This window comes from Oryctolagus cuniculus, chromosome 11 (assembly GCF_964237555.1).
Source record: "Oryctolagus cuniculus chromosome 11, mOryCun1.1, whole genome shotgun sequence".
NCBI classification, from domain to species: Eukaryota; Metazoa; Chordata; class Mammalia; order Lagomorpha; family Leporidae; genus Oryctolagus; species Oryctolagus cuniculus.
In genome coordinates this window covers 111,346,163-111,369,933 of record NC_091442.1, presented here as the reverse complement: position 1 = coordinate 111,369,933, position 23,771 = coordinate 111,346,163, and the positions used below count along the sequence as shown (strand labels likewise).

The 23,771-nt window shown below is 50.9% G+C and overlaps 1 protein-coding gene across 5 annotated transcripts in view; it reads left to right on the top strand.

Annotated features, from left to right (window-relative positions):
- The window catches only part of LARGE1 (LARGE xylosyl- and glucuronyltransferase 1), a 565,741-nt gene that overhangs the window by 321,859 nt on the left and 220,111 nt on the right, over positions 1–23,771 (top strand). For all 5 annotated transcript variants that reach the window (XM_051846591.2, XM_051846590.2, XM_051846588.2 and 2 more), the window contains one exon: positions 13,078–13,249. In XM_051846591.2, the coding sequence (XP_051702551.1) occupies positions 13,078–13,249 (172 nt within the window). The remainder of the gene's footprint in view (positions 1–13,077; positions 13,250–23,771) is intronic.

Here is a 23,771-nt window from a genome sequence, read left to right as displayed (position 1 = left end):
AATGCGCTAGCGGAAGGAAAGAGGTAATGGAATGATGTTGTTCTATGTCCCCTCTTCTATAATACTTTCTAATGGTAACACTCTTTTCCTTTCCAAATCCTCATGTATGATAAATTCTAAATCCAGCCAGGTTAGACAGCTATCCTCAATATCTTGTTTCCTTGACAACCATCATACAAAGAGTAAGAACCTATTGTTGGTGGGTGAATGTCAATATAACCACAGTCTGAATCCTCAGAAGCAAGGCTTCAAGGTCAAGGTTGAAATATTTGCAATTATAATAAGACCTTCGGTTAATGTTTGTGAGATGTATTACAAGAGCTGAGTGATGGCGTCAGGTTTGGAGAGGTGACCGCTGAGCAGTGTCACTTTGGTTGCTTGCCAAAGGAAATTCAGACTGTTACAGATATTTGTATCTTTTCACTGCACCGAGAGAGTTTTGCCTTCTGTGACTGGTGAAAGAAAGCAGTGTTCCAACCAACTGGAAGTTAATGGTGTGGCGCCTCTTGTCCGTCCTCCTTAGCCTCCATTAGGTGTTTGCGAGTTGCCTCCCGTGTGGTTAGAATTAAAGTTGCGCACAAGTGGATCGCTGAAGCTGGGAGCAGACGGTCCCAGGCGAGGGCTTCACCTGTGAAGGGCTGCAAAGCCCTCTGAAATTGGAAACTAAAGCCCCTCGTCAATGCAGAACGGGATGGGACCTGCCTAACTGTGGCCTTTGTAGCTGCCCTTCAGCTGGTTCCCTGGGGAAGCGGAGGGTGAGAGAGGATGGGGTGCAAGTGAGGGGACAAACCTCACCCCAAACCTCCAGAGGAACCCGAGAACAGAGCAGTGTGGCTTCTGGCTCCTCTCTTCTCGGATCGCATTCCGGAAGGCAGGGAGGACTGCTGGGCTCGGCAGATGCTGCTTTCTGGAGCCAGGTTTGGGGTGCATTTGGGTGCTTTAGCGTGCCTCTCTGTCTTGTATACTGGTGTAGTATGATCTTGGGGAGCACGGATTTCTCACCCCCTTTTAAAAAATTATTACATTCCCACAAGCCATTGTAGGTTTTCTTTTCCCTAATTAACCTCTTGCCATAAGATTCTAATATCAAATTGGATACTTCGGAACTTATGTTGGACTACTTGAGATTTTTTTGTTTACCCTACAAGAACCAACTTATGCCCCTGTTGTGAATGCCTACAGTAAATTCATAGTAACGAGAAAACAACAGCCCCACGGTTTCCCCATGCACTGAATAGCAGAGCAGTTATCTTTATTCTTAGCACTTTGTTGTTTTTTTTAAAAAAAATATTTTATTTATTTGAAAGACAAAGTTAGAGAAAGAGAGATCTTTCATTCACTGGTTCACTCCCCAAAACAGCCAGGGCTAGGCCAGGCCAAGCCAGAAGCCAAGCCTCTTCCTGGTCTCCCACATGGGTACAGGAATCCTAGCACATGGGCCATCCTCCATTGCTTTCCCAGGCGCATGAGCAGGGAACTGGACTGGAAGTAGAGCAACTGGGACTAGAACCAGAGCCCATATGGGATCCCGGCACTGGCTTTACTGGTTATGCCACAATGCCAGCCCCTATTCTTAGCACTTTGAACAGGAATTAAATATGATTTTTAAATAAACATCCTGGCCGGCGCCGTGGCTCAATAGGCTAATCCTCCGCCTGTGGCGCTGGCACACCGGGTTCTAGTCCTGGTCGGGGCTCCGGATTCTGTCTCAGTTGCCCCTCTTCCAGTCCAGCTCTCTGCTGTAGCCCGGGAGTTCAGTGGAGGATGGCCCAAGTGCTTGGGCCCTGCACCCGCATGGGAGACCAGAAGAAGCGCCTGGCTCCTGGCTTAGGATCGGCATGGTGCGCCAGCCGCAGTGGCCATTGGAGGGTGAACCAACAGAAAAGGAAGACCTTTCTCTCTGTCTCTGTCTCTCTCTCTCTCTCTCTCACTGTCCACTCTGCCTGTAAAAAAAAAAAAAAGAAAGAAAAAGAAAAAAATATACATCATATGAATACACATGTTATCTACAAGGTTTCCAAAGAGTTATAGGCAATGGAATGAAAGGATATGTTTATTTTGGTGCAGAAAATTTTTGAAATTCATGTGTATTTTCCCTTAATATGCATTTTCATGAATTTTTGGAAGACCTATTGTTAGACTCCATTGGTCCAGGAGTCAGAGTTAGGGGTCATGCTAACCAGCTTATCCTCTCTGTAGGTCACCTGTGATACCCTTGTAGATAGCACACACGTGGTGTACACGTGTGTAAGAACTGCAGAGAGATAGGCTGTGGCATATGCTGGTGAAACACCATGATGTCTAACTCAGAGCTGGCAGAGTTTCACCAAAGCCGTCAGGATTGCCACCGTCCCATCCTTGGCTTTCCCTGCCTGTCCCCACCCACCAACGAGACAAACCCCTGTGCTGAACCCTGTGAGAAGAGCTTCTTGACGTCTTTTGTCATTTTCCCCTGAATATGCTCTTCCCTTAAAGCAGTCAGCTTCCACCAGGCCTCGAACTTAGAAGTTCCTGAATGTTTGTGGAGTGAATGAATGATTGAATGAGCAGCGAGTGAATGAATCAGTTTCATCAGTACACCCCATCAGGAGGCACAGTTGTTAGAAGTGTTGTTTGTGTCAGTGTCTTGTTTCAGCACCATTCTGAGTGCCTCCGTGTGTCAGAGACTGTGCTAAGTGTACATTCACAAATACATACTGTGCACAGTAATAAGAACTGCAGCTTCTAAAAATATTAAGTCCAGTCTGTGCAGGAGCTAATGCAGTTTTCTCCTCAGTGCATTGGAAAATCTATTAGTTAAGACGGCAGCTGTATTTCAGGAAATTAAACCACTGTAACAGTCCAGTTCACAAATCAGAACTCCCAGAGCTTGAAGTACTCCATTTCATAACATAAATTACCGAGGGATGGCTCAGGCAATCTGTAAATGCTCCAGTGACCAGTCCCCTCAAGCTTCGCAAAGCGAAGTTGAGGATCCTTCTTGCTGGCCGTGGGAGAGGAAGGGGTTCTGTGCCGCTGAGAGGAGGGGGAGGTGTTTGTAGATCCAGGGTCATACCTCCCTCGGTTCACTGTGCCTTTGTCATCCCAGAGTGATGTGTTTGGCGAAGGTGGTCTCTCAGTTCAGTTCCACATGGGGCCCCCGAAGTCACCTGCTAATCATTCCCAAGTCTAATCCCTGCTCCGGTTGCACAGGCCGTCCTATGCAGCCATTAAGACGCTGCAGGAATGGTACCACCTGACTTCCAAGGCCAAGTCCTAGCAGACAACCCAGCTTCCCCTTTGCACTCTTGAGAGACTGACTCCCTCTAGGGGAAGCCAGCTGCCAGGTTGTAAGAGCCCCCAAGGAGTCCTCTGGGGTGGCTGGCTCACATGGCCAGGAACCGAGGCTTCCTGCTGACAGCCAGCGTTAGCTGTCAGGCATGAAGGAGGGAGCCGTCTCACAAGTGAACTCCATACCCGATGCGAGGATTCTGAGGACTACAGACCCCGCCTACTTCTGGCCCGCAGCTTCTGGAGAAACGCAGAGTCAGAGCCGGTTGGCCAGTGTGCCCCACGTTGCCGACACACACACCCTGTGAGGGAGTGATTGGCAGCTTCTCGTTCCTTTACCTGAAATGCCAGAAGGGTGCTTCTTAGAAAGGAGGATTTGTTGCAGTCTAGTTTTGGGAGTTCACAGCCCAAGAGCTGGCAGCCCCTAACTTCTTGTGTCTGACGAGGGCAGTGAATGGTGGAATGTGTGTGTGGAGGATCATAGGGTGAGCTGGGAGGCAGAGAGACACAGGGAGCTCGCTCTGTGTCCACATCCATGCGTCTGTCTTTATAAAGCCACCATGACTTGGTCATGGGACTACACCCTGCAGCCTATTCCAGTCCCTTTCCAAGGCCCCACCTTTAGACACCGTAAGCAGGTTAATTCCTATTCTCAATCCATCCACCCACTAATCAATTCCGTAGGACTTTGGAGTTTACATGTCCGTGTGAGTTTGGGCCCAGTGCTGTGCAAACGTCTGCAGCTGTTACGTCCTGAAGCGACGTGTTGAGTGGCAGTGAGGAAGGTGTCCACCAGGCCATACGCTCCTTAAAAGCATCAACCACGTTTCGCTCGTCACAGCCCCTGCCCCTGCCCCTGCCCACACTCCCCTCCTTAGGTACCAACCTTCCATAAATGCATATTTAAATGATCTCAGCTGAGCTAACCTGGCACTTCTTTTGCAGGCAAGAGTGACTACAAATGCAGAGGCTTTGTCTCCCAAATGGGAACTATTTCTGTTGCTCCAAACGTTGCGGGTAACCTTAACAATTAGCAGCAATAGCAAAGCTGATAAATAGCAGTATGGTTCTCACAGTCCTATGACATGAGTGCTGAAGGATCCCCATTTTATAGATGAAAAAAGTGAGGCACGTCGAGGTTGAACTGCTTGCTCAGGGCGCCCCAGTCAAGGGAGTGCAGTGATTTCAGCCTGTGCAGTCGGTCTCCAGAGTGTATGGTGGTAACCGTTTTAAAAGCCGTTCTGGGACCCTTACCACCTGGCAAGCACTGTGCCAGACGCGTTGGTTGCCCTTCCTCTCTGAGTGCTATTCTAAGCCAGATCTCTTGTGATGTGTGTATATATTTTTTGCTGTTGTATGGCTGAGGAGATGGAGGCTAAGAGGAGTGAACTTGCCTTTCTGGCCATGGTGGGGTTGGGACTGGAATCCCCCCAGTCAGGTTCCTGAGCCCAGGGCCCGCCCCACCTGACTCCGCACCCTCCATCCTTCTGCAGATCCACTCTGAATGCACACGTGGGTTGCCAAGGCAACCACCCAGCAACACCATGACAGGCAAATGAGTCTTCAAACATTCTGTAACTACAATGACTTCCTTTTTTTTCTTTTAATTTTTAAAAGTGTGTCAAGATGATTTGTGATCCACAGAAAAAGGTTGATATGAATGAGAATTTTGAGCCATAAATATTTCCAGTGTGCTGGAGGTGAGCTTACCCACAACAAACAGAGTAACTCCCTGGGAAGGAATTGGGGTATGTCGCTGTTATCCCTATCTTACAGATGAGAAAATTAAGGGTCAAAGAGATATAGAAGACAGGAATGCCCAATTCTAGGGCTTTCATACCTAGTTTCCTTGAAAAAACTGCTTCTTGGTGAATGAAAATTTGTCTTGGTGGAGCAGGGGCTTGGTGCTGACCTAACAGTAGTGGAGGCTGCCAAAAACCCCGTTGGAATAGGTCTAGGCCTCCTGAAAGGAGGAGGAGGAGAGAGAGACTTTGAATGTTCCAGAACAGAGTCGCTAGGGCTGGGGGCTGAGAGTAGCTATGAGCAAAAGGACTCAGTCTTCATACCCCGGGCTGGAGGGTCCAGGATGACGGTAGCCCACTCTTGGAAGAGTATTTATTTATTTGAAAGGCATGGTGACGGAGAGAGAGAGAGAGAAAGAGAGATCTTCCATCCACTGATACAACTCCCCAAGTGGCCATAGAGCTGGGGCTGGACCAGGCTGAAGTCAGGAGTCAGGAGCTCTATCCCTGTCTCCCATGTGGGTGGCAGAGGTCCAAGGACATGGTCCATCATCCAAGGACGTGGTCCATCATCCAAGGACATGGTCCATAGTCCAAGGACTTGGTCCATCTTCCAAGGATGTGGTCCATCTTCCAAGGACGTGGTCCATCTTCCAAGGACTTGGTCCATCTTCCAAGGATGTGGTCCATCGTCCAAGGACGTGGTCCATCTTCCAAGGACGTGGTCCATCGTCCAAGGACGTGGTCCATCTTCCAAGGACGTGGTCCATCGTCCAAGGACGTGGTCCATCTTCTGCTGCCTTCCAGGAAGCTGGATCAGAAGTGAGGACTCAAACCAGCACTTCCACATATGTCGATGTCACAGGCAGTGTGGCCCAGATAGGTCACCCTTCCCACTGTGCCTGACATCTAGAAAATGCTGGTGTTTTCTGTCATTGTCACTCCTGGGCATCTCAGTGTCTCGTGAAGCCACCGTTTCTGGGACACAAGGGCCTGGTGTCCCGGCACACCGGCCCTCTTCGCCAGTCTTCCCCGCCGAGTGTGAGCCCCTTCACCCTGTGTTCACAGTGCCACCCTCTGCCTGCAGCTCAGCTCGCTCACTTCTCTGCTCAGGTTTTCTGAGCGCGTCTTCCCTGGGCCACCCAGCATCGGAGGGACAGACCCTAGAATGCTTATGGCTCTTTCTAGACGCTCCCAGTGGGGTCTGCCACGTAACTGGCAGCTTCAGGGAGGTGAAGTTCCCCCTTAAGAACACATCCTGCAGCGGCTTAAACTTGCTGCCCACCTACAATGCCAGCATTCCGTATGAGCACCAGGTCATGTCCCAGCTGCTCCCTTCCAACCCAGCTCCCTGCCAGTGTGCTGGGAAAGCAGCAGAGGATGGCTCAGGTGTTTGGTTCTCTGCTGCCCTTGTGGGAGACCCACAGATGGAGAACCTGGCTCTTGGCTGTCTTCACCCTGCTCAGCCCTGGCTATGGCTTCCACCTTGGGAGTGAATCAGCAGGTGGAAGATCTCTCTGTGTCAGGCTATCTCTGTCTCTGTCTCTGTCTCTTTTCCTCCACCCTACCCCTGGTACTCCGCCTTTCAAATAAATAAATACATCTTTTAAAAAAAATCAAAAAAGCACCCCCAACTCTTAATTTACAGAAAACTCTTAAAACCCAAGATTGCTGATGCTCCTTTAGGTGTAAGTGCGTTTAGGTGGTGATCTTGGGCATGATTGCAGTTTTGCTAATTAAAGCTTAGACCATGCTGCTTGGAATTATTAACAGCCATCGCAAGGATAATAGTCTGTCCATTAAAATAAGCCTAACTTTCATTTTGATGATGGGTTTAATTACACCAAGCCCCTGGCATGTGCATAATGATGAAGAGCATGGTGGGATACGGCTCAGCCAGGTGTTGTCATCTCGGTGGGACGCTGTTGGGTAGAGCTGCGTGGTGCCCTCTGGATTGCTTCAGCATGCCTCTGAAGATGACCTTCTCTCCACGGACCCCTGGACCGTAGCGTGTCCGCTTGGACTGAAGTTGGCTGCAGAGTGGGGGTGTGATCAGTCCTAGCAGAAGCGACAGGAAGAGACTGCCCAGAATGGTTTCGGGGATGACAACCCTCACCCGCCTTTCCTCTTCCTGAAACCAAGACTTTGCTGTCCTATTGGGACAGCTACCTGATGGGCTTTGCATTTTCCAGTAGATTTCAGTTTGTGCCTATGTTAAATTCATTTTTAAAAGATTTATTTTAGGGGCTGGCGCTGTGGCGTAGCAGGTTAAGCCGCCACCTGTAGTGCCTGCATTCCCATATGGGTGCCGGTGGAAGACTCAGCTGCTCCACTTCTGATCCAGCTCTCTGCTATGGCCTGGGAAAGCAGTGGAGGATGCCCCAAGTGCTTGGGCCCCTGCACCTGCATGGAAGACCCAGAGGAGTCTTTGGCTTGGTGCAGCTCCAGGTGTTGCGGCCATCTGGGGAGTGAACCAGTGGATGAAAGACCTCTCTCTCTCTGTCTTTCTTTCCCTCTGTGTAACTCTGACTTTCAATTAGAATAAATAAATATTAAAAAAAAAAAAAACCGGTGCCATGGCTCACTTGGCTAATCCTCCACCTGCGGTGCCGGTAACCCGGGTTCTAGTCCTGGTTGGGGCGCTAGGTTCTGTCCCCGATTGCTCCTCTTCCAGTCCAGCTCTCTGCTATGGCCCGGGAAGGCAGTGGAGGATGGCCCAAGTGCTTGGGCCCTGCACCAGCATGGGAGACCAGGAGGAAGCACCTGGCTCCTGGCTTCAGATCAGCACAGCATGCTGGCCATAGCGGCCGTTTGGGGGGTGAACCAACGGAGGGAAGACCTTTTTCTCTGTCTCTGTCTCTCTCTCTCACTGTCTAAATCTGCCTTTCAAAAAAAAAAGGCTCAAAACCCCAATCAATTAAGCTTTGCTAGTGCTGACGGATGGACAGCAGGTTAAGAAAACTGGGCTTTGCAGAGACCCCTTGTGCACCCAGAACTAGAACGGATGCTTGACCATTTTACCAGCCATGTCGAGAAGCAAATGCTGCATGTGCCCATTTTGCAGCTGAGAAAACTAAGGCTCATCCAGATTGATGACTTGCCCAAGGTCACATGGCAGAAGTGCAATTAGTTCTAACTCTATGGCTCTGCCACGGTGCTGCGCTTCAGCAGCTGTGGGCACTTGTGCTCCTGGCTGAGGAACGTGTGACAGGCAGAATCGATCCCAGGCCTGACTAATTCCATGGTCACGCTGATCCATCAGGCTGTTTTTGAGGGATGATTATGTTGAATATTTACCGCAACGAAAAAGACATCGTCCCTGCCTCAAGGAATTCCAGTAAAGAGCAAGAGAGAGGCATAGAAAATTAAACACAGCTTGATTGATATTTGTTGTGCAAGAAGGAAAAAAATAGTTTGCTTGGGAGCCCTGCCCCAGTGGGGCGGTGGTGCCTGGGAGACAGGGATCTCTTGGTTGAGAATTGAAGACCAAGGAGAATGCATGGGAGGCGGGGAAGAGATTGTGGGAAACTGTGCTGGTCCTAAGAGGATGTATAAGCTCACCCCCCACCCCCCCCCCCACACACACAAGATTCCGTAGTTATCTGGCCTTTCCTGGGGCTCTCATTCTGAACACAAGCTCATTCAAATGCTTCCTGTACCTCTAATTGAACGCTTGGACTTAATTGATTATGTATTAAGTTGGGGACTTGGGGCGACGTTCCGGCACAGGCTCATGTTGAGATTAATTTATTCCTGTAGCCTTACTGTTCGGCGATGCATCTGAGAGCCTCGCATGTGTGTTAAAAATAAAGCTGAGAGTCAAGGCCATCTAATTAGATGGCTTAACCCAACACTCTGGCGTTCAGTCTTCACCCAGGTCTCCTGCTTTGATGGTGACCAAAATAGATGAGTAAGTTAATCAAAGGTCTGATTCGGTAGCCCTGCTCTGCAGTGTGGACAGCTGACTGCCAGGCTCCAGTTCAGGCAGATTCTTAGGGGAGAGAAGGAACGGAGCCCAGTTGCCCAGGCCAGGACTTTGGTGAGGAAGGGTTGCCTGCAGTACGCTGGAGGGAGGGACTCGTGGGTCCCTGGGTTGCAAGGTGATGGCTAATCAGAAAGCCAACTCCAGAACAAGGATAATATGATTTGGGGAAAGAACTCAAACCTTCCCCTGGTGGATTCTTACTTGCTGTGGGATTATAGACAGATCCCTTGGCTGCCTGTGTCCATCCATCCATCCACCCACCCACTCATCCATTCCAGAAGTGTGCTTTGCACCTAATACCTGTAAGGCGTGTGCTTTGATCTTGCCATTGCACTTTGGTGTCTGCCTTAGTGTGCACCGTGTGGCTGTGCTGGTTGTGTTAGGTTTGCTCCTCCTGATTCCCTCTCTCCCTTCCCTACTTCTTTGTCTCCCAGGAGGCTGATGCGTGAAGGTTGCATCCATCTGGCTTCCATTTGGACTGGAAAGAGGGGCGTCCTACCAGGAGCTCAGGAAGCAGTGGGGGAGGAGAGAGGCTGGGAGACTTCTCCCTGTTCCCATCCAGTAGATTTCCATGGATTGCCCATATTCCTGTGCTGAAAGTCACTGCTCCTGCCAGGTGGCCTTCCTCGGGCAACCCACTTTTCTGGATTCCAGCAACTGCTGACCTTGGTCTTTCAAGCCTGGGAGTGGTGGCACCCAACTCCCTGCCCCCACCCCCCCCAGAATTTCCTTCCCCAAGTACTGTGCATCCCTTGTTAGTGCCCCCAGTTCTGCACACACTTCAGCCAGGGCTCCCTGCTCCTTTTATTGCTAAGTTGTCTGCCAGCTGCCTGGGTCAGAGTGCTGTTTCTGCTCACCCTCTGCCTGATTACAGTGAGGTAAGCACTTGGAAGGAATGCCCTGTGTTTTAGTGGCAGAAGCTCAGGATATCCCAGCAAGGTTTCCAAGGTGACGTGGGATTAGGTGATGATCCTGGAATCTGAATCCAGTTGTGTCCAACTCTAGAACCCAAAGGTTTGTGATCTGCTATGTGCCAGAGCCCCTTACCTTCAAGGTGAAACAATTAAGGAGGTGGCAGTAGTTGGAGAGAGGCAGGGGAGTCAGGGAGAAGGGTGGGGGCTGATGTTTGCTGGGTGACTCTCAGGTGCTAGGCACTTGCCTCCTTCAGTCTTCTTCATGTTCACATCACGTGTGGTGTGGGCTTCCTCTCCATCTTCCGGGTAAAGGAACAGAGGCTTAGAGACCGAACACTGTGTGCAGGGCTGGAGTCCAGATTTGAACTCCAGCCTCTTCTTCCATCTTGTACACTGCCAGGGGACCGGTTGGTGATTCCTTTCCCATCGGTGTGTTTCCTTTCTTCTTATCTCAGTGTACTTATTTCAGTAAAAGACCAGTGAATAACTGAGAAGCAGTTAAAACGATGCCCTGAAGTGAACTAGGAAGACAAAAGCATTGTGTGGCGTGGGTTTGAGAGGTGGATGCGTCATGGAAAGTCCTTTCTTCGAGCCTTGTTTGCCCACCATCACCGACCCACGATTACGTGTAAAAAGAACACAGGGCTTAACTTCCCAGCCCTAGTCACTGCTCATTTGGATGAGTTGCAAAGTATAGCTTATTTAAGTGCGTGTCGGTATACAAACGTTTGTGTATTTAGACAGAGTCATCATCCCCACGCAGTCACCATCATGATTTTATGTCTTGCTTTGGTTTCTCCTTTCTCTTCATATATTTGTGTGGATGTCTTGGTTTACTTATGTGAAAGGCAGAGAGAGAGGGAGAGGGAGAGAGAGAGAGAGAGAGGGAGAGAGAGAGAGAGAGAGATCCATCTTCCATCCACCAGTTCACTCCCCAAATAGCAACAGTTCTGGGGCCGGTCCAGGCCAAAGCCAGGATCCTGGAGCTCCATCTGGGTTTCCCACGTGGTGGCAGGGACTCAAGTACTTGGCTTATCTTCTGCAACTTTTCCACACACATTACAGGGGAGCTGGATTGGAAGTAGAGCTGCCGACTTCTAACCGGGATACTGGCTTAACCTGCTATATCACAATGCCAGCCCACCCTTTTTTTCCTTAAAATGTATTTATTTGAAAAGCGGAGTTAGGGAGAGAGAGCGGTACGAGGGAGGGGGGAGTGCTGGAAGGAGTGTATGGATGTGTTTTCATGTTGTTTGATTGTCCTCATAACGGTTATAAGCAAAAGCAGCAATTTTAGAACTTGCCTTTTTTCAACATCGTGTGCAGATTTCTTTTTATTGCATCTTAATCTGCATTGTTTTCAGCCATTGCACAGAATTCCATGAGATGAAAGTACATCGTGTTTTAGCTAACGGTTCAGTTTGGGAGCATTTGGATGGCTTGCATTTATTTTATAACTTGCTGATGACCATCTTAGGGCTTCAAATTTAATTTTTTGTTTCATTTTTTAAAATGAGTTTTTTTGTTTTTTTTTTAAAGAACCATGACCTCAAAATGGAGTTGAAGGGCTAGGGTGACGAATGTTGTTTGGAGTCCTGTCCTGACCAACTGGCCATATTCCTCATGGAAGGCTTCTAGAACTATTGACCATCTCTTGGACACAAGGGCTATGCACTGGCTCCTGTGGGAGCTCCCCAGTGTAGCTCAGATGGGCCTCTGCCCTTCCTGACCCCCGTAACTGATCTTGCACTTGGGAAAGCTGTGGACATGTGGGTGTTACGCAGTATTGTCAACCTGACCTTTGGTTACAGAGTGGCACCAAGCTCTGTGCCTTGCTGCCAGCCTTGCTCACCCTGGGGCAGGGCTGGTCTCTGTGTGTCCCATGTGGATTACCACAGCAGCACCCAAAAGGTTCTTCAATTTCGTGCCTGTGTGTGGATCCTCTGTGGCTGGTGGTTGAAGAGTGCTCCTGAGATTCTGACCAGGGTCCCCTTGTGTGTTTACCTAAGAACAGAGTGAAGGCAGCTGTCCCGATGTGTTTGATTACTGCTGAAAACAATAGATAAGGGTGAGCTTTAACAGTGCCATTAAATAGTAATTTTTTTAAAAGATTTATTTGTTCATTTGAAAGGCAGAGTTACAGAGCTAGAGGGAGAAAGAGAGAGGAAAGAGAGATCTTCCCCCTGCTGGCTCACTCCTGGCCAAAGCCAGGAGCCAGGAACTCCATCTGGGTCTTCCACTCTGGTAGCGGGGGCCCAAGCACTTGGGTTTCCACTGCCTTCCCAGGCACATTAGCAGGGAGCTGGATTGGAAGTGGAGCAGCTGGGACTCAAACTGGCACTCATGTGGGATGTCTTTACCCGCTGTGCCACAGTGCCATCTTTGAGAATGTAGAAAGGAAATATGATTTAAAGAAACATACTTAACTAAGAACAATTAGGCACCAATTGTGAAAGTACATGCAGTGGGGCCGGTGCTGTGGCTCAGCGGGTTAAAGCCCTGGCCTGAAGCACCAGCATCCCATATGGGTGCCGGTTCTAGTCCTGGCTGCTTCACTTCCCATCCAGCTCTCTGCTATGGCCTGGGAAAGCAGTGGAAGATGGCCCAAGTCCTTGGGCCCCTGCACCCATGTGGGTGACCTGGAAGAAGCTCCTGGCTCCTGGCTTCAGATTGGCATAGCTCCGGCCATTGCGGCCATCTGGGGAGTGAACCAGTGAACCAGTCTCTCTCTGACTCTATCTCTCTCTGTAACTCTTTCAAATAAATAAAATAAATCTTTTTAAAAAAATACATGCAGTGTGATTCAGTTTTTCTTCTTTTACCTTCCTTTTGCATATCTTTTTTCTCCAGTGGACTTGTGTAATTTTTATAATAAAACTTTTTTAAAATTTGCAGCCTGAATCTTTACATGTGATAATTATTTAGTAACTGTTATTTTTCCTCTCCTTTGATTCAAATGCCTTCTCTCGCAAAAGTCTTCATGCACTAAAATGTCAGTTCCATGGACAAATCTCTAAGAAAACCTTCACTCTTTTATTCAGCGACTTTTTATTGGATACTCTTCAGGTCTTGTGCACTGTAATGTGTAAGCATAAAATTAATGTGGTTTTTACTTTATGTTTTTTTCCCCCTTTCTTCCACTCGCCCTCCGGCCTGACCTCTGCAGTCTGAGGTGTCCTGGATCCCCAACAAGCATTACTCCGGAATTTACGGTCTCATGAAGCTCGTCCTGACCAAGACCCTTCCTGCCAACCTGGAGAGAGTGATCGTCCTCGACACAGACATCACCTTTGCCACGGACATCGCCGAGCTGTGGGCTGTGTTCCACAAGTTCAAAGGTACCGTAGCCCGCTCTTTCTGCTCCTTCCTAGGCTTCTGCGAGCAGAGAATAGAGATGGTGGTAACTGCAGCTCAGAGGAGGAGATCGGCAGGAAGGTGCAGCTCATGACAAACGCTGAGTGTCGTTTTAGCTCTACGTGGAAAGGGGATAAGAGTGAAACTGGAATCGGTTTGCATTTCTGTAGGAAATGAAGAAGTACGCCGTGTGGTCTTGTGAAGGAACCCAGTTTAGGATCCTCTGCAACAGGTGACTGTCAACTGTGTGTGTTTCCCAGGCAGATAGTGGACCTTGAGGTACCTGTGCAGAGACATGTGTTTCTCTCTGGTTTTCTCTTTTTCTCCAATGAGACTTTGATTGCGAAGAAAGCCTAGGAGCTAGTGGAGATGAGTATTGATTATAGAGTGTTGGAAGATGTTCCCAGAGCTTCTGCTCTCATCAGATGCTGTGGCTGATCATGTTAAGGAACTGTGTGTGTTTGACTTTCCATCTACTCTGCTTACTTTCTCCCTAGCTGTTACGGTAGCTCTTGTCATTACCGGAGGGGTTATGAGAATTTCTGATGGCAAACCTCGAGGCCAGCAGGTGTCTTTAACTCAGCTGTGAACACAAGAGAGAAGTGACAAGTTAGCACAAATCTCAGGCTGTTTTAGGACTGTTCTCCCTGATGTTCTCACAATTTCATTATTTTAAAAATTCTCTGTATTGGACAAATATAATGAGGGAGGAATTTTGTCGTGAGATTGCAGTGTTTTCTTGGTTTCTTTGTTAAATTGCACTCATGTTTCTGTGTTTAAATCCCTCATGCCTCTTCCCTTGGCTCCTTATCCTGAGCAGAGGAAATAACACTTAATGATTTTAAATCACAGCATTTTCATAAATCCCAGGGTATCCTTGTTGATTTCTGTTTCCGCCGGCGGAGGGAGAATGAATTCTGTGCCCACCGCTGCCACTGCCTGCTCACTTCAGGGTCCTTCTTAGCTCTGGGCTAATTTAAGCAAAACCTCCTCAGCACGCCATGGGACTGACATCATGACACCCGGGACTTGGCTGACCAGGACCAAAAAGTCTCTCCTCGTCCATGCCCAATCATGGCGGTAACAAAGACAGCATTCGCCCAAGCCTTATGAGGGAGCAGACATGCAACCTGCTCTTCTCCCTCCAGTGCTGGGGCTCCCCTTTCACTCATAGATAAGCCAGCAGCAGCCTGGGGGAAGCAGCCTGTGGCCCAGAGCGGAGAAGAGAATGCCTGGGCCTTGGCTTCCTTCTGCTGCTGCTTTCAAATCCCTTGTCATTGCCACTTGCTTTCTCTTTCTCAGCACCTTGAGCTCATGGGGGCAGTTTTGTTGTTGTTGTTGCTGTGTAATCAAGCAGTGTTTTATGCATATCTTCCTGCTGACACTGGCCCTTGTCACCTACCTGCAGGGGAGGTCAAGCAGGATGCCTGGCTCTGGAGGTGAGGAGAGGAGGAGCCAGGGACAGGGTCAGAGCTGTCCCCTCTCCTGAGGGGGTTGGAGAAACACTGGGGAAGCATCTGCTTGGGTGAGAGAAGGGGTGGTGTGCAGTGGACACCCACAGTCCTCTTGGGGAAGGAATGGCTTAATACTCCAGCCACTAGGAACGTGCCTGCTCAGGGAGGGCCCTGGAGTCCCAGGCCCATGGCACCACCCCCTTCCTGGGGCCCCGCGTGTGGACTGCCTGGTGAGCCCGAGAGCCCGTGGAGTCAGCTGCAGCACTCCCTGGAGATGGCCTCATGGCTTCCTCTGCCAGGTCCTGTGTTGTGCCTTTCCCTCCCCTCGGTGCTGTCCCCAAGAGCCCTCCCCAGCCAGCCTTAAGTGTGCCCGCTTCTGTCGCACACTGCTTCCTGGAACCGCCACCTGCAGTGTGCACGGAGCGCCTGTGTCTGCCTTCTGTAACCTGTAACTCTGCCAGATCACTGGGGCAGGTGATCTGAGCTTGTACCACAGTAGCTGGGACATCACATGGGAGGATTCTGTTCCAGCTAACACTTGGCCCTGTGCTAGTGGGGTTCTCTCTCCAAGAAACACCACTAGGAATCCTGCTTTTACATCCATGCAAAGGGGAGGGCCCTTCGGAGCTTGTTCTGCTCCCCCTCGCTGGGCTGCGGACCTGGCTTTGTAGGACCCTGAGATTCAAGGCACTCCTGAAGCTGAGCTGAGTGTAAGGGCCAAGGTCAGGCCAGGGATAGGGAACTTTGAATGCAAGGAGCTGAGTTAATGAGCTGCATTGTATTTGTTCTCTTCTTGGTTTATCTCTGGCATTTGTCAGGCCCCCGCTGTGCACAGGAACCTGGGAGATCCCTGGTACCCGAACCTGCTGGGGGCACAGCACCTGCCCACCAGCAGCTCATGCATCAGGCAGAGGGCGGTACGATTCTATCTTCACCAGCCTAGGAGTAGAAGAGCTTTTCCCAGGCTCACCCTTGTTTTTCTAGGAAAACATGGAATGAAAGGAAAGTCGGCAAGCCCTTCGCTCCTCCACTCGCCTCTCTGTTGTACAGCTGGGTTTTCTTGTTTTGTTTTTTTTTCTTTTTCTAAACTGGAACTGCTAGAAGTCAGATCTTGGAACATGAAGAAAGCTCCTAGGACAGGCTCATAAATGTAGAATGTTCCAGTCCATGAGGGCAAATTCCCCCCACCCCACCCCGCAACGCCTCATAAAGGCAATTGTCATTGACGTCTTTCACTGCAGATATTTTGAGTGACAGTGATGTGGTTGGGCCGTGTTCATTTTTCTCTGTCTTGGAACAGCTTGTGTTCCGGGGCAAGCATAGCTCTGGCGTTCCGATCATGTGGATTTAATTCTGTGACGTTGCTGTGCAGGCCATCGCCCTGTACCAAGCCTCCCGATGTGCTTATCTAATAAGGAGTCTTTATTGAGCGCGTAGACCCTGCCTCCACCTCTGCCCCCAGGAGCTCTTGCCCTCCGCAGCCAGTCCCCCTCTCCCCATCCCAGGGGCCTGCACGTTCACCCAGCCTGTGCCAGCTGCTGGAGGACTATCAGAGCTATTAATTCTCTGTCAAAGAATCGAGTAGACCGTTAATGGCTAGCATCAGGAATCGGCCCTGCACTCCTGTAAGCCGGGCTCCCGTTGGTTGCCAAATGGATTTCTAACTGTTGTGGTTGTTGCAAGAATAAAAGCCAGGCCCTACCTCTGTGAGTTTTATGTCTGAATGGAGGGAGACAGACAGTAAACAAAGAAACAATGAATGTGTGGCATATTAGACAGTGATTGGTGCTGTTGAGGGTAAGAGAGAAAGAAGTGGATGCCTCTGTGTGTATGCGTGTGCATTATTGTTATTGGTGTTGCTTTATTCAAATATGGGAGTGATGCAAGATTTCACAGCAAGGGGACATTTAAGCAGACTGAGAGAAGTGAAGCGGCAGGTGCATTCCTAGGGCGAGGGTGGAATAGTGTCCCAGGAACAAGGGACAATCCTTGTAAACTCTGCTGTGCTGAGGACGGGGGAGTTGGGGGAAGAGCAGAGTGAGCCCAAGAGGGGGTGGGGGCGGGGAGGGGGCAGATGAGATCAGACTCCCGGGGCCTTGTTTGTAGGGAAACCGGAAGGCTGCCTTTCCTCTCTGGAACTTGGGGCACAGTTGGCCGGCTGCAGGCAGACCCGTGGCTTCATCCGACTTATGTTTTTGATGGATCATTCTCAGTGCCCTCTTGCAAAGAGGAAGAAGTAGGAAAGCCATTGACAGTAGTCCAGGTGAGAGGGACTGTGGGCTGAGACCCCTGGAGGAGCAGTGGACGTCCTAGGAGTCGTCACCCACAGGGTTCATTTTGCAGTTCTCATCTTGAGGATTTCCATAGACTGCAGGGGGGCGTGAAGAATGGCATCAAGGACAACCTCAAGATGACTGGTGGGGGCCGGGGATGGGTGATGGCTTTTGTGAGACCGAGGAGGTGGTGAAGTTGGTTTGAGGCGGGTTAAATGTGAGGTGCCAAGCGGGCCCCCCACGGAGAGGGTCAGGAGGCAGGTGGTGAAGTGGGTATTTGTGAAGCAAGACAGATGACTGCTGCTTGTTAAATGTTCTTCTGTTCCTGGCCCTGCGCTTCGGCAAGTTAAATAAACTGGGCTGAATAGAGGCCACATTTGCTTTTCCTGCTCAGAGAGCAATCGTCTAGCAAAGCTGACCCCCAGACCTTTTGCCTTTGAAGTCTGTCCCCTGTCCCCAAACCTCATGTGGCCTCCCCTGATTTCTTCAGGAGGGAGCAGAGGAGGGGGCGCACCCACCCAGGAGGCAGGGACTGCCCCTCACGAGTCGCCCACGACCCCAGAGTGCGCGGGATTTAACTGCACAAAGAAACTGGAAGTGAAGGCTGGCTGTAGCAGTTTGGGGAGACTGTTATGAAAGCATACATAATAAATGCACACTCTGAACCTGGAGCTTGTGGAAGAAAGCCACGCTGAATATTCAAGATCATGTTTTGATCCGTGAGTCCAAGTGCACTTCACAGTTCCGGCCCTCCAGCGAGTGCCGCTGAATGCAGCCCGTGAGGTCGTGCCCACCTCCCTGTCTGGTGCCCCAGCTACGTCAGGCCAGCAGGTGTCTTCCCAGGCCTCGAAGACTCACTGTGGCTAATGGCAGCCAGCACCGTGAAAGTCTGCACCAGCAGCTGTGCCGAGCACTTCATGGGCAAACATTTAATCCCCCCTCCCCCACACACACACCACATGAAGGAATTACCGTGAGGTTCCTGGTTTAAGGATTTGGTAACTGAGGCCTCCTAGGAAGACCAAGCAGCTAAGCTGGGATGCTGAAGGTGGGGAATGGGGCTTTGAACTCAGAGAGTCTGACTTTCAATCCAGTCTTCTTTACCCTGCACTCTGTGCTTGCAAGAAGTGGAGTCCGAGAAAGTGTTGTTATGTGGGGGCAGCTGAGAGTCCGCAGGAGCTGCAGACTGTCAACCCCCGCGTGTGGAAGACAGGCCCAAGGTGATAGCAGGATTCCGAGAACAAAGAGTGAAGGCAAAATGAGAGCCATCGAAATGGCATTCTTCCAGGGTTTGAGAAAGGAAACCTCCATGCCCGCACACATTGCAAGTGACTTCCCACAACACTGTGGTGACAGGAGCTCTGGGCCCCCAGAGCTATTGCCACGGACACGGCATGGACCAGCAGAAGAGCCCAGAGCCAGGGCTCACCTGTGGGCCAGGTGCAGTGGTCGGAATGCTGATGTCCCCTCCCACTCATTGGTGGCAACCTAATTCCCACTGGAATCCTGTGACGGTGACGAGGTCACAAGGACACCGTGGGTGGGGTGAGGGCCTTTGTGGGAGAGGCTGCACCCGGCCCACTGGTCCCCCGCTTCCGCCATGTTCAGGATGCAGAGGGCACAGTCTGTGAAGCAGACGGGAAGCCTTCAGGGGACATCACGTCTGCCATAGCCTTGGCCTTGAACTTCCCAGCCCCCAGTCTGTGAGCAGCACCTGCTGTTCATGAGTTACCCAGCCCAGGGCGGACTGCTCACTCCTTGGGGCCCGAGGAACTGACACACCGTGCTGACGGGGTCCATGAGAAGGTACTCAGTCAAGTGCCTCGGTCTTCCGTTTGCTCTGAGGATGCCTGTCAGTGCCTGGGGGATAATGGCTGAGATCCTTAGTGTGTGTCTGCTCCATGACCTCACGGCTTCACCCTGGATGCCATGACAGAGGGTGGGACAGGGTGTGGCACTGTGGCATAGGGAGTAAAGCAGCCTACAGTGCCTGTGCCTCATGGGCACTGGTTCAAGTCCTGGCTGCTCCACTTCTGATCCAGCTCCCTGCTGATACTCCTGGGAAAGCAGTGGAAGATGGCCCAAGTGCTTGGGCCCCTGCACCATCTTGGCAGAAGCTCCTGGCTCCTGGCTTCAGCCTGTCCCAGCCCCAGCCGTTGTAGCCATTCGGGGGAGTGAACCAGTGGACGGAAGCGTTCTCTCCTTGTCTCTCCCTCTCTCTCTCTGTAACTCTGACTTTCAAATAAATAAAATAAACCTTTTAAAAAAATTAGGGCTGGGGTGGTCGTAAATGTGAAATATAGAAGAGCCGAGTACAAAGAATGCTGAGAATTAACTTCCGAAAAGACATTGGTAGAACTCTTGTTTATAGTCAGTTGCCTTCAAGAAATTTAGCTCTCTCTGAATTTTCTTCAGGTTGTTTTTTTTTTTTTTTTTTGGGGGGGGGCGAGCGGGGGAAGAAGTTATTTATTTATTTGGAAGGCAGAGTTAGAGAGAGAGAGAGAGATCACCATCTGCTATTTTACTTCCCAGATGGCTGCAGCAGCCAGGGCTGAGCCAGTCCAAAACCAGTAGCCAGGAGCTTCATCCAGGTCTCCCATGTGGGTACAGAGGCTCACAGAATTGGGGCATTCTCCGCTGTGTAGCCGAGAGCTAGATCTGAAGTGGAGCAGCCAAAACTCAACTGGCATCCACATGGGCTGCCAGCACCACTAGGGGGCGGCTTTACCTACTAGGCCTCAACACTGGCCCCTGCAGGTCTCATTTTCACCCTCCTGTGTCCCCTGGTGGCGATTGGTATAAGCGGAAGACACCAAGTCTCAAATCCTGGCTGGTCCGCTCCTCGGCAAGGCAGGCTTCCCTAGGGCATCTAACCTCACCTCGTGTCTTCTGCACCTGTAAAAAGAAAGAAAGCCCTGTGCTCTTCCTGCAGCCGTGGTGAGAGCTTGGGGGTCGTGATGCACTGGTCTTAGGGCCTGGGGGATACTCAGGGCTGGAGAGACTGTCTTGCTGCAGGGACAAATAAAAGACATTTTAAAAATACCCACATGAGCAGTGGTTCTGGTCCCTGCTACTCCACCTCCAGTGCAGCTCCTCGCTAATGCTCCTGGGTGGGCAGCAGATAACGGCCCAAGTGCTTGAGCCCTTGGGAGATCCTGATGGACTTGCTGGCTCCTGGCTTCTGCCTGGCCCAGCCCCAGCCTCTGAAGCCATTTGGGAATTCAACCAGTGGTTGGAAGATCTCCCTCCCTGTCTCTTTCTCTCACTCTCTCTGCCTGTCAAATAAATAAACAACTCTTTAAAAAAAAAAAAAAAAAGAAAGCAGATATAAATTACCCAACAAAGTGCTGTAGAGTGAAACCAGCAGCCAGGATCTCTATAGGCAATGTGCTGTTACACAGAAGGCACGAGAATTCGGCTGGGAAAGAGCAAGGCTGGACCGTGTTTTTTGTCCTCACTCACACAGTTCTGTGAAGAGGCTGGGGCGTTTCTTTTCCATCTGCCCCATGTTTTCTGCAAACCTCCTCCGCGGCAGGTGTCTGCGGGAGTCAGCCTCACCACTGGTTTTCATTGTTTGCTTCTGGTTCTCGGTGTAGACCTGAGAGCTGATTGTGCACGAGGAGAGTTTCAGTGGCCTCTTGCATCCCCGCCCTCATCCTCTCCTCTTCCCAGGCGCTCCTGCTCGCTTCCCACCTCTTGTGCGGGCTGCTTGCACAATCACCAGCTCGCTCTGATTTCCTCCTTAGTGCTCATGGTTCTTCCACGGGGTCAGCTGAGACGAGTACCACTGGGGCAACCGGAAAGATCGTATTCCTGGCAGAACTGGTCAAAAGGTTTTGTTTGTTTGTTTCATATCTCTCTGCTTTCGAAAGGCAGGGCACCAAAGAGTCCCGGAGGTGGGGTTGAGAGGGAATCTCCCATCCTGTTTTACTCTCCAAATGCCTGCAACAGTCAGGGTTTGTCCAGGTCAAAGCCGGGAGCCAGGAGCTCCAGCCACTATGGGTGGGGGTGGGACCCCCACGTCCTTGAGCCATCACCTGCTGCCTCCCAGACTGCTCGAGAGCAGGAAGTCGGGTTGGAAGCAGAGGCAGGGACTTGATCCCAGCACTCAGACGCAGGATGAGAGCGGCCGAGGGCGCAGCCGGGCCCACAGTGCCGACCAGATGAAGGAGTTGCAAACATTTGTGTATTAACTCTGATGTGGGGCTGCCTTTGCTTAGTGTAGACCACTTACCCTCTCCGAGCTCTTCTGTTGTTACTTATTCTCTGAAAGCCGGGGAGTGACACGCGAAGAGCTGCCCCCTAGGCTGCCTTGCGTTGATGACGTCTCATAGTGGCCTTGCGTTGCACAGCTCTCAGTCCTTAATAAGCAACACGCCCCTTCCTTTCTGTCTGCAACTCGGGATTTTTCTACCCTTTCTTTTTTTTTAAGATTTATTTTATTTATTTGAAAGATAAGTTACAGAGAGAGGGAGAGAGACATAGAGAGAGAGAGAGAGGTCTTCCATCCGCTGGTTTACTCTTCAGATTGGCCAGAACAGCCGGAGCTGAGCTAATCCAAAGCCAGGAGTCAGGAACTTCTTCCCAGTCTCCCACACGGGTGCAGGGGCCCATGCACTTGGGCCATCTTCTTCTGCTTTCCCAGGCCATAGCAGAGAGCTAGATGGGAAGTGGAGCAGCCAGGTCTTGAACTGGTGCCCACTCAGGATGCTGGCACTGCAGGCGGCAGCCTCACCCCTAGGCCACAGCACCGGCTCCTCCCCTCTCATTCTTAAACCTTCTGGGAGTTGGAGGGACAAAACCCTGCCTCCCCCCCCACACCCCAAATCCTCCCTCCCTTTCTCTCCTTCTCTCACCCTGTCATCTTTCATGAATTCATGATCTTCGGAGCCCCTGGGCCAGCTCCCAGGTCGTGGGGATAACACAGTAAACACAGGAGACCCCGCCCCGTCTCCCAGTGGGGCAGAAACCTACTTCATGCTTTTTCTGTGTCAAGTCCTGGGCGACCACATTTCCCCTTCACACAAGCCCACGTGCTGAGCGTCTCACCGGGAGCCCCTGCGTTCGCGGCAGAAGCCGGCTTGAAGCCAGGCTGACCTCTGACCCCACTCTGCCACATGCTGCCTCTGGCCCATCAGAACCCACAGTCACAGGGCGGTGTGGACAGTCCCCTGGAAGCAGCGTTTCAGTGCTGCTCTGGGGATGGTGGGGAGTGAGTGAGGCTGGGGCTCTGAAGGGAGAGGCTGGGGTGCGTTAATTAATCCTGGACCGAGGGTGGGGCGGGAATGGTGCACACTGGAGACTGAAGTCTGCTGCTCTGGCAGATGGGGCAGCACCCAGAATCGTGGTCACACAGGTGCCTCCCTGCCCCTGCTGCCGTACATCCCATCAAGCCCTTGCTCACATCACAGCTTCTCCCCCAGACTTTCCTGACTGCCCCACAGAATCCTGCTACCTGGGACCCACTGTCGGCTCACTCACCCTGCTCGCCCATGTGCAACTACCAGAGGTTACTCTGCCCCACCCAGAAGGTGCTACACACCCAGGATATAGCTGCTTTTTTCTTGATTATCATACGTCCTTACTCAAACTTCACAAAGTCATGGAAAAGAGAATTTAAAGATGGGTTTATTTTGGGAGGCTTGCTTTGTGACATAATGGGTTAAACCACTGCCTACAATGCTGGCATCCTATATGGGCCCTGGTGTGAGTCCTAGCTGCTCGACTTCTGATCCAGCTCACTGCTAATGTGCCTGGGAAAGCAGCAGAAGGTGGCCTGAGAGCTTGGGCCCCTGTACCTCCACAGGAGACCTGGAAGAAGTTCCTGGCTCCTGGCTTCCAATTTGCCCAACTCTGCCTCTCAGATAATAAATCTTAAAAAAAAAAAAATGAGTATATTTTTGTACAGAAATTTTTGAAGCTCATGTCTGGTTTCATCATAATACACATTTCTCGTGAACTTTTTGGAGATCTCTTATATGGATGATTTTTTTTTTTATTTCCACCAAAATGTCCTTCTCATTTAATTCCATTTCCCAGACACTTTTGGCAGTACTTCTCCTCTGAGCTCCCAGAGAGCAGGATTTTTGTTTCGCTCCCCTTGTCTCCCAGCACCTAGACTAGCACCTGGCACTCAGGAAATGCTCAGTCAATATTTGTTGAGCAAATGAACAGAGAAAGCAGAGGATTCTGGGTGGAGCGTGTGGTGGAGAATAAGGCAGAAGACTCAGGAGGGTCTTTAATTCGTGGCTCCGGGGTGCAGCCGAAGCTCACTGAAAGTTCAGAGCTGTTGCAGTGGATTCATTCTGAGAGGAGGAGCCTGGCGGGGGCAAGAGGCACGGAGTCACCACACACACCTGGGGAGTCGGGTGAAAGAGGCCCAGAGGTGAGCAGCCCGCAGACTCGTTTATTTCAGTTGGTTCAGCAGCTTAAATAGCCAAGGCAGCCAATCAGGTCAAAGGGCAGTCTATGCCTAGCCAATCACAGCCTGTTGCCAGGCAGTTTCCAAAGCCATCCAATCACAGCCTGTTGCCAGGCAGGCTCCGTTGCCAGTGGCCATCTTGGCATGGCCTCCTCATTCCACCACATAGAGCCTCAAGTAAAGCGTCCTGGGCTCGTGTTTTCAGATGTGGAGAGTCCTTCGCTGTAGCATGGAATGATGTGAGAGGTGAAGCAGGGAGCCAGTTCCCTGCAAGGGTGACGGCAGCAGGTAGCAGCTACTGCTGCAGCCTAAGCAGTGGCCCATGGCGGGATGTTGGCCTTGGGGAAAGAGGGGAGTA